This window comes from Podarcis muralis, chromosome 5, assembly GCF_964188315.1.
Source record: "Podarcis muralis chromosome 5, rPodMur119.hap1.1, whole genome shotgun sequence".
Lineage (NCBI taxonomy): Eukaryota > Metazoa > Chordata > Lepidosauria > Squamata > Lacertidae > Podarcis > Podarcis muralis.
The window spans coordinates 101,602,209-101,614,952 of record NC_135659.1 but is presented as its reverse complement, the minus strand read 5'-3'; the positions used below and the strand labels follow the sequence as shown (position 1 = coordinate 101,614,952).

General features: G+C 57.8%; 2 protein-coding genes across 5 annotated transcripts in view; one reads left to right on the top strand and one right to left on the bottom strand.

Annotated features, from left to right (window-relative positions):
• CDH22 (cadherin 22) overlaps positions 1 to 9,999 on the top strand; it is an 87,471-nt gene extending 77,472 nt beyond the window's left edge. For all 4 annotated transcript variants that reach the window (XM_028735722.2, XM_028735720.2, XM_028735723.2 and 1 more), the window contains 4 exons: positions 2,388 to 2,509; positions 3,244 to 3,361; positions 6,154 to 6,405; positions 7,645 to 9,999. In XM_028735722.2, coding sequence (XP_028591555.2) covers positions 2,388 to 2,509; positions 3,244 to 3,361; positions 6,154 to 6,405; positions 7,645 to 8,177 — 1,025 coding nt within the window. In that variant the 3' untranslated portion in view covers positions 8,178 to 9,999. The remainder of the gene's footprint in view (positions 1 to 2,387; positions 2,510 to 3,243; positions 3,362 to 6,153; positions 6,406 to 7,644) is intronic.
• SNRPB (small nuclear ribonucleoprotein polypeptides B and B1) overlaps positions 1 to 12,744 on the bottom strand; it is a 393,907-nt gene that overhangs the window by 147,367 nt on the left and 233,796 nt on the right. The window lies entirely within an intron of this gene.

Here is a 12,744-nt window from a genome sequence, read left to right as displayed (position 1 = left end):
CTACGCTTACTTCTGTTGGCTTAAATTTGTGCTGCCTCGTACGTGTTTTTTCTGAGCTGCCTTGTAAGAAAAGGCTTCTTAAAGAAACCTGAGCAGTGGCCAAGAGGAGAGAGGGAGGGGGCAATGGGCAGCCCCTGCCCCTCCTTCCCAGATCCAGCAGCCCCCCTCCTGTGCCAACCTGCCCATTTCCTCTGCCCGGATCCGGCCCCTGCCCAGCCCATCCCTGCAGCTCCGTCTCTCCCACTCCTTTCAGTGGAGCAGGGCAGGTGCCAGGCGCTTGATGGATGGCGCCGGCCCCTCCGCCGGGACCCTCCCCTCTAATCAGCAAAGTGGCAGCCGCGGCAGAGCGAGCCGGAAGAGGGGGGTCTTTGAAGGCCGGCTCTGGCTGGCGTGATGCCCCTTTGCCCCCGTCCCCCAGGCCTTTGGGCAACGGCGGTTCCTTGCAAACTTATCAGCAAAGAGGCAGATGTTAGAGGCCAGCAAGGCAGAGCCAGGCTAGCTGGCCAGCCTGTGGGTGGCATTGCCAAGGAGTCTGGGATTGGCAGAGCCCCCTCCCTGGCTAGGCTGCTGCTGGGGCTGCACTTCCTGCTCACGTCTGCATCCCAGAATGCCGGCCGCTCTTCCTGGTGCAAAGGGCTCTCAGAAATGGCTGCTGGTGGATCAGGCTCAGCACATCCTGCCCCTCCCAGCAGCCAACTGGGTGCCCCGTGGGCACGATGGGGTGCAAGGCCAGCCCCTTCCCCAGCGACTGGCCTTCATGTCATGCTCAGAGGCTGACTAAAGCTGCTTTTAACCTCGATTTCCTGGATTTATGGTGATATGAGAGTGGGGCAGGGAAGTCAGTGGGCAAGGCTTCCTCACCCCAGAGGTGCCCACATGCTCTCTCCCATGGGTTCTCTCATCAAAGTGCCCTGAGGTGGAGGTGATGGCATCTCTTGGGCATTGGCAGAGCTGAGCAGGGAGAGGTGCCCCTCCTTGCCCGCCTCTCTCCAGCAGACGCTCTCTGCCATGGAGGAGGGAGGCTGGCATGGTGCCCGCCAGCTGGGCTTGCTGCCAGCCCTGGCCGGAGCGATGCTTCTTGGCAAAGGGCACCAGCTCCGGGAGTCAGAGGTGGGGTGTGTGTCTGTGCCTGGAGGCAGGGCATCGTCCACATTGCTCCCACCCTACAAGCAGGGTCAGACACAGTGTCCAGGCTCACAGCAGGTGGACAAGGGGGGGAGGCAGCCGTGGGGTGGGCTGAGGAGGGGGTGTCTTTGCACCAGGTGGGGCTGGCAGGGGCATACCTGGAGGTGGGCAAGGAGCTTGGGGCTGGCCTGCATTTCTTCAGGGCTGTTGGCCAGAGGGATGGGGCTGAGGGCAGGGGCTTCCTGTGGTTCGGGGCTACTCCATTTGCCGTGGGTCAGGCTCAGCTCCTTCCCCATAGCCTCCGTCCTCTGTCTTCCAGGCGGCTGCATCAGAGAGACTTTGGCTATGGAGGGGGGGTCAGGGGAGCTCTCTCTAGGGCTGGAGGGGCCTGGTTCCCCCTTTGGCTGGGAGATGCTCTTGGGGTGCCAACAGCCCCCCCCCCTCTGAGCTCCCTGGCATGTGGTAAAACCATGGAATTGTAGAGGTGACGGGGGGTGGCCCTGGGGGTGGGCGAGTGAGGCCACCCAGTGTATTATCCTGTCAGAAAAGTGTACAGTCTAGATTCTGCCTTCAGTGAGTAGGAATGATGCAGCCACCCGAGGTCACTTTGATGTCCATCAGATTCAATTGTAGAGGACACAAACTGGTACAGTGGTACCTTGGTTTTTTAACGTAATCTGTTCCAGAAGTCCATTCGAGTTCCAAAACATTCGAAAACCAAAACTGAAAGCGGAAGCCTCAAAACGGAAGCCGCATTTCCTGTTCAATTTCTGAGGCAAGTTTGAAAACTGAGGCATTGACTTCTGGGTTTTTGGTGTTCGAGTTCTGAAACGTTCAACTACGGAGGCATTTGAAAACCGAGGTACCACTGTGTAGGTTTCTTCATGCCTAGGTTGAGAAGATCAGGAAGGAAAAGCGGACTTCTGGAGGTGGCCAGGTGAGAGGAGTCGGAGCCGGTGGTGGGCGCTGCCAATCAGACGCCGCGCCTGGTTTACCGCGCCTGGTTTGTCTCTGCCAATCAAACGCCACTGAGGTAAACCAGGCGTGGCTATTGAGTGACAGAGTCGCTGCTGCTCAGCCTCTTCCTCCCATTGCCATCAGTCAATGGAGTCTCGGCTTTGCGGCCTGTTCCGGCTTCGCGGAGTGGGGCGGATTTATGACCCAGGTGGGCCTGATCCGGCCCGTGGCCCTTAGTTTGCCTCCCCCTGACTCATACCTTGGAAGGCAGCTCTCAGTCCCCTCTGCCCTTCTCTGTGTTCCAGACAATCACGCTCAGGTGTCCAGGAAGACCCTTCGCATCCGCATTCTGGACGTGAACGACAATCCTCCCGAACTCGCCACGCCTTACGAGGCGGCCGTCTGCGAGGATGCCAAGCCTGGGCAGGTGAGGAGCAGGAGGGGGGGCAGCCGGGGGGGCAGCCAGGTGAGGGGCTCTGAGGCCACAAGGCAGGCCCTGGAATTGGCAGGGAGACCTCAGGTGTGGGCGGGGGGCAGGACCCATATGGGGCAGGGACAGCCTTGCTGGGCAGAAAGGTCCCCCCAAACCCTGGAAACTCCCCTCCCACCTGCTTGCTTTTGCTTAGGGAGGGGCTGGGGTGTATCTTATGTGGCATACGACAGCCCTGACCACTGGCTGCAGTCTCTGCCTGCCCCTGAGAGGCACCTGTGGCCCCACCTGCCCCCTTGGGTGCAGTTTGAGGGGGAGGGACTCTTCTAGAATACATATATTTTACTGAGATTATTATAACAAATTAAAGTGAGTTTTTAAAAGAAAAGAAAAGGGAGAAAGAGCATACATAAGAGCAATAAATGTAATTAAGGTTGCAGAGCTGAAATATAAACTTAGTATATGCTGATTCAGGATGGTTTTGATAAATACATTTGAAACAGCATTAAAGACGTCCGTGGATAGTCGTTATCTGGAAGAATGGGCTGTAAGAGTTTTCATATCCATTGATCAAAGGGGGGCATATCTGTGTCTTTCCAACGTATCGGGATCAATCTATTTGTGGGTGGGGGGGCACTGAGAATCCATTGGCGCTGAGCCAATCCATTGGCGCCCCGTGTTGGGCATGTCATTTGAGCTGCTCCTCTGAGCGCTGCCCTCCTTCCCTGCAGCTGATCCAGACCATCAGCGTCGTTGACCGGGATGAGCCCCAGAGCGGCCACCGCTTCTACTTCACTCTGGCCCCCGAGGCCTCCTCCAGCCACCACTTCTCCCTGCTGGATATCGAGGGTAAGCCGTGGAGCCAGAGAGCACGGAGGGACCCCCAGGTCATCTAGTCCAGCCCCGTCACCTTGCCCCCCCCCCAGGTAGCCCTTCCGCTTGCTCTCCCGCACCCGAGGCTGGCAGCCCTGCCCCACGGCCCTCTCCCCACTCATACACGCATGCCAGCTCCTGCCCCATCCATGGCGAGTGCCCCCCCCACGCCCCCCTCTGCCCTGCCCGCCTCCCCTCTGCTCTCTCCTGGGCACGGTATAAATATCGGCGGTGACAAACGGCCGCCAACGGCCCATCTGTTTCTTTGTACAAATTTGTAGCCAGTTTTGAGATGTGATTTATAAATATTGCTGCTGGAGCCAAGACAAGACACTGATGGATGCCAGCCCAGATGGAGACACAAAGCGCTCACTTAAATCTCCTCCTTTTACATCCTCGGCGGCGGCAGGAAGAGACCTCGGGCGCAAAGCTCCGCACAGCCCTCCCTGCCTGGCTTGAGGGGGCTCCCTGGGGTCAGGCTGGCAGAAGGGGGTGGGTGGGGAAAAGGAGGGCGTCCTGGTTCCTGAGAGGGGCAAGGAAGCTGCTCTTCTCCTGCCATGCCCGCAAGCATTCCTGCCTTGCATGGGGTTGGGCTGGATGACCTTTGGGGGTCCCTGCCAGCTCTGCGATTCTGTGAATCTAAGCTCCACTGGGGCGCATCTGGGTTTGGACTGAAATGCCCACCAAAGTGGGGCAGGGGGACAACTGCTCTCCTTCTGGGCTGGTGAGCTTCCAGGGGCCTCCGTCTCCCTCTGTGGCTGCAGGGGCTGCATCTCTTTAGCCCAGAGAGTTCTGTGCTCCCCGTCAGCAAAATCTCCCCACAGAGAGCAAGAAAACAGGAACAGGCACAACAGTAAGAAGAAGAAGCAACCGCTGACAAGGAGAATTTCCTTCATATTCATTTATTTATTTCTTAAGATTTATATGCCGCTCGATTGTGGAGGGGAAAAACCCCCAAGGCGGTTTAGAAAATGATAAAACCCAGAAAGAATGTACAGCAATCGTTTAAAAGATACAAAAAGTTAAAAATACTGAAACAATATAAAATTCGCATTCACTTTCTCAGCATCCAAAGAGTTCCTCATGTTTCCAGCTGGGTTTCTGGGATCTGCGCAGGCAGAAATCCGACCAAGGAAGCTTTTTCGAGTCCTGCACTCCCTGGTGAATTTCTGCCTGTTGTGCAGGCAGCTCGCAGGGCCTGCACATGTCCCCCTCCCACAGCTGACTGGCTGCCTGGTCCTGGGCTGGCCTGCAAGGGTGGCCCAGCTGCCACTCTCTGCCCCACCTTAGGGGCAGACTGTGGGTCCGTTGGGTCCCTCATGTCTGGGGCTTTGACCCTCCAATCCCCCCCCCCCGCCAACGCCTTTGGGCCTTTCCCTGGGGAGTTTGAATGGCAGCTAACATCCCACGGGGTGTCCTGTGGGGGACACACACCCCACCAGCTTGTTTGGCGGGACTCGAACCCATGGCTGCAAGTTACAAGGAAGGAGATTCCGACACAACATCAGGAAGAACTTTCTGACAGTAAGAGCCGTTTGTGGGATGGAAGGAGATGGGCTCTCCTTCCTGGGAGGTTTTTAAGAAGAGGCTTGGATGCCGGAGCTGAGATACCTGTGTTTCAGGGGGTTAGACTAGATGACTCTTAGGGGTCCCTTCCAACTCTAGAACTCTATGACCCCCCCTCCCAACGCAGGCAGGCTTTGCTGGGCTGCATGGAAGAAGCGCAGGGTGCAGGTGGGGGAGATGGGGGCCCCCAGAAGTCCCTCTCTAGACATGCCCCAAAACACACAAGGCAGAGATGAGGCAGGACAGATTGGGGTGGGGGCACATCCCAGAAGGGCAGCCCCCACCCCCCCACTTTTGCAATGGGAGAAGAAGGTTTGTCTCCTGCCAGGCTGCTTTTTGCTCTGGAAGATCCTCTCTCTCTGTGTGTGTGTGTTTCTTGGCTGGCTGGTGGCTAATTGGGAGCGACACCGGACGGCTCCTGACTGCAGGCAAAAGGAGCAGATGCAGGAACTCTCTAAAGATCTCGTTAGAAGCAAGGTTTTTTGGGGGGAGGGCAGGAGGAGCTGGCAGCTTCCTGGGGACCCTGACAGCGAAGAGAGGAAGGCGGGAGAGGATCTGCAGAGTCTGTGCCTGCAAGGTGGGTGGGAGAGAACTGACTCTGGCTGGTCTGGCACCGAGGACAAATCCTGCTGCACCAGCTGCAAAGAGCCCCTGACGGCCCTCAGGTGTGTGTGTGGGGGGGCCTGCCTGGGGAAGGGGCCACCTGCCGCTCTCCGCCCATCCCATGACCCTCTGCCTCCTTGGATTAGAATCAGTAGAAAAAGGACAGTCACGGAACCGAGAAATTACACAAAACAAATGAAATACCGTGAAAATCCCTGAAACGAGAAGTAAATGACTATAAATTTGAATTTTGGTCATTTAAGGTTTATGATTTTTCTATTTCCTTCTGAGGAAACTGAAAAGTTCAGTGAAATGAGGTTTGTAGCTGGCATCCGATTAAGGCTTTGTACAATTCTAGGTTTTTCTAATTTTTTCCTTAAACTTTTTGATTTTTATTATTTAATTTCTATAAGATAACATTTCTAGTTGATTCATTCTCTTTTCAGGGATTTTCATGGTGTTTCATTTGTTTTGTGTCATTTCTCGGATTAGAATGGCGGAACTGTAGGGTTGGGAGGGACCCCCAAGGGCGATCCAGTCTGACCCCTGTGATGCACGATGCCCCTTCTGGGGTGACCCCTCCCTCTGCCTCCCCACAGACAACACGGCCGCCCTGCACACGCAGCGCCTGGCCTTCAACCGGCAAGAGCAGGACCTCTTCCTGCTGCCCATCCTGGTGGTGGACAGCGGCCCCCCCACCCTCAGCAGCACCGGGACCCTCACCATCCGCGTCTGCGGCTGCGACAGCTCCGGCGCCATCCAGTCCTGCAACACCACCGCCTACGTGGTCTCCGCCTCGCTCAGCCCCGGAGCCCTCATTGCCCTGCTGGTCTGCGTCCTCATCCTCATCGGTGAGTCTCTGCGCCCCACGGAGCCCCCTTCCTGCCCCTCCGGGGGGAGGGCCACTCCTCCAAGAACAGGCTTAGACGCGCAGCATAGAAATATAAAACGAGGACACAAACGCATAAGGAAAGGAAAGGAAGGAAGCCCCTCCCATCAACACTTTGAAGGGCAGAGGCTGTTCATCAACCAAAGGCCGGGTGCAAGGGAAACCTTTCTCCTGGCACCTAAAGATATGGAAGGAAGGTGCCGCAGATGGGGAGCCACTGCAGAAAAGGTCCCGCTCTCGTGTTGCCACCCTCCACAGCTTGAGGAGGAGGCACACGAAGGCGGGGCTCAAAGGAGGATCTCAGGGTCCGGGTAGGTTCATATGGAAAGAGGCTGTCCTGGGGTATTGTGCTCCTGAGCTGTTAAAATCAGCACTTTGAATTGGGCCTGGGAACTAATTGGTAGCCAGTGCAGTAAGATCAGGATCGGTGTCATATACTCAAACCATCTTGCTCTGGTGAGCAACCTGGCTGCCGAATTCTGCACCAGTTGAAGCTTCCGAACCGTCTTCAGGGGCAGCTCTATGTAGAACACGTTGCAGTAATCCATCCTTGAGGTTACCAGAGCAGAGACAGCAGAAGTTAAGACTATCCCTGTAGGGGCTCAGCTGGGACACCAGGCGAAGTTGACAGGCGGACCTCTGAGGCCACCTGAGCCTCAAGCGACAGTAGTGGATCCAGAAGGACCTGCTACTTAGGAGGAAGGGGAACCCCATCAAGAGCAGGTGACCTCCCACCCATCTGGTCTAGGGAATCCCCCACTAACGGGGCCTCCGTCTTATCTGGGTTGAGCTTCAGTTTGTTGGCTCTCATCCTGTCCATGACCGAGGCAAGACACTGGTCCAGAACTCCCACTGCCTCACCTGCAGATGTCAAGGAGAAAGAGAGCATATTGCTGGCAACATACTCCAAACCTCCGGATAATCCCACTCAGAGGTTTCACGTAGATGTTAAACAGCACGAGGGATAATATAGACTTTGAGGAACCCCACATTGAAGGCTCCATGGGGCCTGAGACCTTCTCAAGCCTCCCTCTCTGGGAAGGGGCCAGAGGAGGTGGGTTTGCCTTTCTAAGGAAAGGGAGAGCCCTTTGGGTAGGAGGTGCTTGGAAGGAGGCCTTGGCTCTTGTCTTGTCCTGGGGGGGTCCCCTGCTCTCTCCCACCCCCTCTTCCCGCCTTGACCACCCCTCTCCCCCACCCCCAGTGCTGGTCCTCCTGATCTTGACTCTGAAGCGGCACCAGAAGGGCCACCTCTCTTCCGAGGAGGATGAGGACATGCGCGACAACGTCATCAAGTACAACGACGAGGGGGGCGGGGAGCAGGACACGGAGGCCTACGACATGTCTGCCCTGCGCAGCCTCTACGACTTTGCGGAGGCCAAGGGGGGCGGGGGCGAGGGCCCCCCCGTCCTGCCCTCGGAGCTGCACTCGCTGCCGCAGTGGCGCCCGGCGCCCGACTTGGACTTCTCCGTCTTCAGGGACTACATCAGCAGGAAAGTGGGGCAGGCGGACGAGGACCCTTCTGTGCCCCCCTACGACTCCTTCCAGACCTACGCCTTTGAGGGGGCCGACTCCCCTCCCGCCTCCCTCAGCTCCATCGCCTCCCGCTCCACGGGCTCCGAGCAGGACTTCTCCTACCTGGGCAGCTGGGGGCCACGCTTCCGGCAGCTGGCGGCCCTCTACGCCGGGCGCCGGGGAGGGGAGGAGGACGGCGGCGGCGGCGGCGCAGAGTCCTAGGCCCACCAAACCAAAAAGACACCCCACCCACAGCGGAGGAGAGAGAGAGCCAGGCTGGCAGTGGCTTCCGGGGGGGGGCACCGTGCGGGCGCAGCCAGGTCCAGCCACACAGCAGAACCCCCCAAGTGCCCTGGCCTGCCTGCAAGGGGAGGGCCTTGGGGTGAGGGAGGGCCAGGGCAGGGGGCCAGGGACGCCCCACTGCTTGCCCCCTCTCCGCCTCTTCCAGTGAAACTCTCCACGCCCCTTGAAGACTGCATCTCTGCCAGCCAGGACTTCTCCCCTGGCAAATTATCATTTAAATGGATCTGCGCTGGGGAGGGGGCGGCCTGCCTGGGAGGGAGGGGAGCCTTTTGTTGTCGAAATTGATTTTGTCACTTGATTCCAACGTTTGACAAGCTTTGATTTGCTAAGCGGAGTCTCTGCCAAGAGGAGCCCGCTGCTCCTTCTCCCGCTGGCTGGCTCTCCTTCCCGGGTCTCCATCTCCAGGACTTTCCCACAGGACCTTCCTCTCTGGCCTCATCCTTGGGGAAGGGGAGGCCTTTGGTTGTGGGTTCCAGGGAGGGGAGGGGGAACAGTGCTTTTCCAGTGGGGGGGGGACCATTTTGATTCCCTCCTTTGTCAGTGTTCCGTATTGCATTTTGGATTAGAACCTTCCACCCCTCTTGGGGACCAATCCTCAGGGTCTTCTAATTCTCCACAGCAGAGCACTCCTCTCCCACACGCAGCCCCAGACACCGCCCCCCCCCGGCAGAGAAACCCCCACCTTGTCCTCCCCAGGTGCTTGCAGTGTGACACCCCTCCCCTCCAGCAGGTGCATCGCTGCTCCGCAGGGTCTCCCCCCACCAACCGTCCCCTTCTGGCTCCACCTGCCCGTTTCCCTCTTGCAAAAGTTGTGCGCCATTGGCAGAGCTGGTTGCCTGAGACTCCCCCCCCCCCACTTCTCCCTGCCATGGGTCTGAGGGAGGCAGCTCTCTTGGGGGAAATGGTTGCCCCACAGCCTCATTGCCGGTCCCACTTCTCCCTACAAAATGCCTGGCTTTTCGGGCGAGAGACCAGCAAGGGCCCATTGGGACTTGGGGCCAAGATGCAGGCCTGAAGGGTGTGTTGGGGGGCCGGGAGTGGGGCAGCCTTCATGACTCCCCTTTCCCCTGGCACCTGCTGTGACCCCCAAGCTCCCTGTTCCTGGCCAGTTCCCCCCTCCTGCCCCCCTTTGCAGGCCTGCCTGACTTTATGGCTCGGACCAAGCCGAGTCGCTGGTTCTCAGGATTTTTCCCAGTCTCCCTGGGCTGTTCTGGTAGTGGGAGGGGTGGGGTGGGATGGGCCTCCCCAAGCCAGCCTGGCCTTCACTGTGACTTCCCCTCTGGTTCTAGAGAGGCAACTGGGCAGATGGCAGCCCCCCCCCCGTGGTCCTTGTCCAAAGGGTGGGGGCCGGATGCAGGGACAGCGGCTCTTTGCTCCCCTCCCTCTCCTCCTCAGGAACGCCTCCCCTCCCTGTTCCCTGGGGGCAGCCGGCCTCTCAGGCCATGGGCCAAACAGGGTATGTATCTGGCGCCCCCCCCCCACTGCCTGCCCTCACACCCACCTGCCCAGAGCTGCTGTCCTGGTGACACCCCTCCACTCCTGCCTCTTCCCACCTGTAAATAGGGGTGCGTCTCCCCTGCCCCCCAAAAGATGCCCCCGCAGGAGGAGCTGGCAGGCCCATGGAGCACGGGGGGGGGGGGGCAGCTGTGCTTTGAGTTCTGAGCCAGCCAAGTTGCTCACCTTTGGTATTTTCACACTTTGGTCTTTCTGGGACCCGGAAATAAATGATCTCCTTGTCGTCTTCCTGGAGTCCTTTGCGCTGCTTTCCTTTGGTAGGGGGGGGGCAGGCACCCACCCTGTATGTGACAGACAGACAAGGAGAGGGACCCCCAGCGCCTGCCTTGCTCCGTGGGGGTGAGGTGGGGAGGAAAACCTCCTACTGCCCTTTGCAGCTGCTGAGCTTGGGACTGGTGGGCAGCGAGCTCCCCAGAAGGGGCCTGGCCTCTGTGTCCGTCCTGTGGGGATTTTGGTTCATTGGAGGTTTTCAGACGGAAGTCCGATGGCCGCCTGCCAGGGATTCTTGAGCTGAGATTCCTGCAGTGCAGGGGGTTGGACTAGATGACCCCGGGGACTCCCTCCATCTCTACAATTTTATGATTTTAGGAAAGCCTTTGCAGCTCAGCCAGGAGCCTGGCAGGGACCTGAGCCCTTTCCGGTGCTGCACAGGGGTGACCCCACAGAAGTGGGTCTGGGCCGCTGGCTCCAGGCAGGCGTTCAGAATCCCCTTCCCACAAAAGAGAAATGACTCCCGCTATCCTAAAAGGGGTCCAGATCAGATCATCTTGCAGCCCTTACTCCTCTTTGAATTGTCACGTGGCCCTCGGAGGTGTTGAATTCTTCACGACCCACATATTTTTGTAATGCGTTTAATTTATAATTCACAATTCGTAATTTGTAATTCATGACACTGTACTTTGCAATTCCCATTGAATGGAGGGGGCTGGGGGTCAGGCGAGACTCCTGGCTGGTCTGCGGAAGGAGGAGGAGGAGGAGGAGGGATGTCTCAGCCAAGTGGAATCTCTGGCGTCTCCCACAAGAACCCTTTTAATCTGCCACTAATCTGAGGTCTGTGCTTGAGCCTCTGAGCCAGCCCCAAATCCAGCTCCTTTCCGTCCCCCCAACGGCTGCTTGCAGGGAAGGATCCTGGCAAGGCGTCCCAAGAAGACTGCTGCATTCCTTGGCAGTTTCTGGGGAGGGGAAAGTGGACTCAGAGATGCTGGAAGGAGGCCGGGAGGGAGAGGATGAGAGCCCAATCTGGGGTGTGCCCTCTTCTGCTGCGTGCTGACGTCTGGGGTCAGTCCCCTAGCTTCCAGAGACCCCCCTCTTAAGTGTTCCTGGGCAAGTGCAGACTGGGGGGGGGGGTCATGGCTTTCCCTCTCCCCTCTCATGCCCACAGCCAAGCTAGGCAGTCTTCCTGGGCAGCCAGGAGTCACTCATGGGGGCGGCTGGTCTCTGGACTAAGAATTGCCAGCCTTTGGAGCACCTATAGGTAAAGGTAAAGGGACCCCAGTCGTGACTGACTCTGGGGTTGCGGCGCTCATCTCGCTTTATTGGCCGAGAGAGCCAGCATACAGCTTCCAGGTCATGTGGCCAGCATGACTAAGCCGCTTCTGGCGAACCAGAGCAGCACACAGAGCGACCGTTTACCTTCCCGCCGGAGTGGTACCTATTGATCTACTCACACTGGCATGCTTTTGAACTGCTAGGTTGGCAGGAGCAGGGACTGAGCAATGGGAGCTCACTCCGTCATGTGGATTCGAACCGCTGACCTTCTGATCAGCAAGCCCTAGGCTCTGTTGTTTAGCCCACAGCACCATCCGTGTCCCCATGGTGTGGGTGGGGAGCACCCATGGGTGCGGGTAATTAAGTATGGCTTGGATCACTGATAAAGTTCCTGGCTACATGTTAATCCTGCCTTTCACCAGAAGACTTCCAGGTGACTGGTGACAGTCAATTAAAACAATGCAGCCGCATTAAAACGACACAAACTTGAAGACGGCAGAGATTAAAACAATAGTTAAAAACAACCAGTTGGACACTTAGAGCAGCTTCCAACACATTTAATACACTCCGCCAAACGGCTTTCCCCAGAAGGGAGGTTTTGCCAATGCAGTGTTTGGGGCGATGGAAGCACTGGGCTGCCTCCCTCGGGAGGGAGGGGCAGAGCCTCTTGCGGTCAAGGGAAAGCCCCCCCCAAAAAAACAGGGTTGCTCATGGGGGGCATGGGGTCCCTTTAGCTCAGGTAGGAGATCAGGGGAGGGGGTCATTCTGATATCCTTGTCCCAAACTGAACGGACCTTTGAAGGTCTCTTTCGCCAGTGCTTTGAACTGGGAGAGGGCAAGCTGGGAACTGGGGCAAGAGCGCTGCATCTTCTGGAGAGGCAGGTCCAGCTGAGCAATATGGCAGCTGCGGAAGTTTCTGAGCATTTTCCAAAGGCGGGAGCCCACATGCGATGCATCTGAGGCCTCTGTCACGATGGGCAGATCTGCCTTCACCGGGAACAGAGAGAGCTGGCGCACCAGCCTGGGCTGAGCAAAAGCACATCTGACTGTAGCCGTCAGGGCGCCAAGGACAAGCCAGACTCCAAGTGACAAGCCTGCCTTTCAAATGGGGGGGCTGCTCCCTCCCTCCCCCTCAACCCCCGCCTGGTGGGGATTGAGCTTCATTGTGTTTGGCCACATTCAGTCTGTCCAGCCGCCGCCCTGACTGTGATGGAAGAGAGAGGGTCTCCCGCTTGTCATCTCCGTATTGATGGCTCCAAATCTCCATACAACCTTTTCCCAGCGGCTTCCTGCAGATACTAAACAGCCTGAGAGACAGAACAGAGCTCCTGGGGGCCACCATGAGCTTAGGAGCCAAGGCACTGATCGGGAGGTCCTCAGCACCAGCTTCTGAAAGATAAGAGGAGCCTGATGGATCAAGCCAATGGCGTATCTAGTCCAGCATCCTGTTCTCCCAGTGGCCAACCAGGTGCCTGTAGGGAAC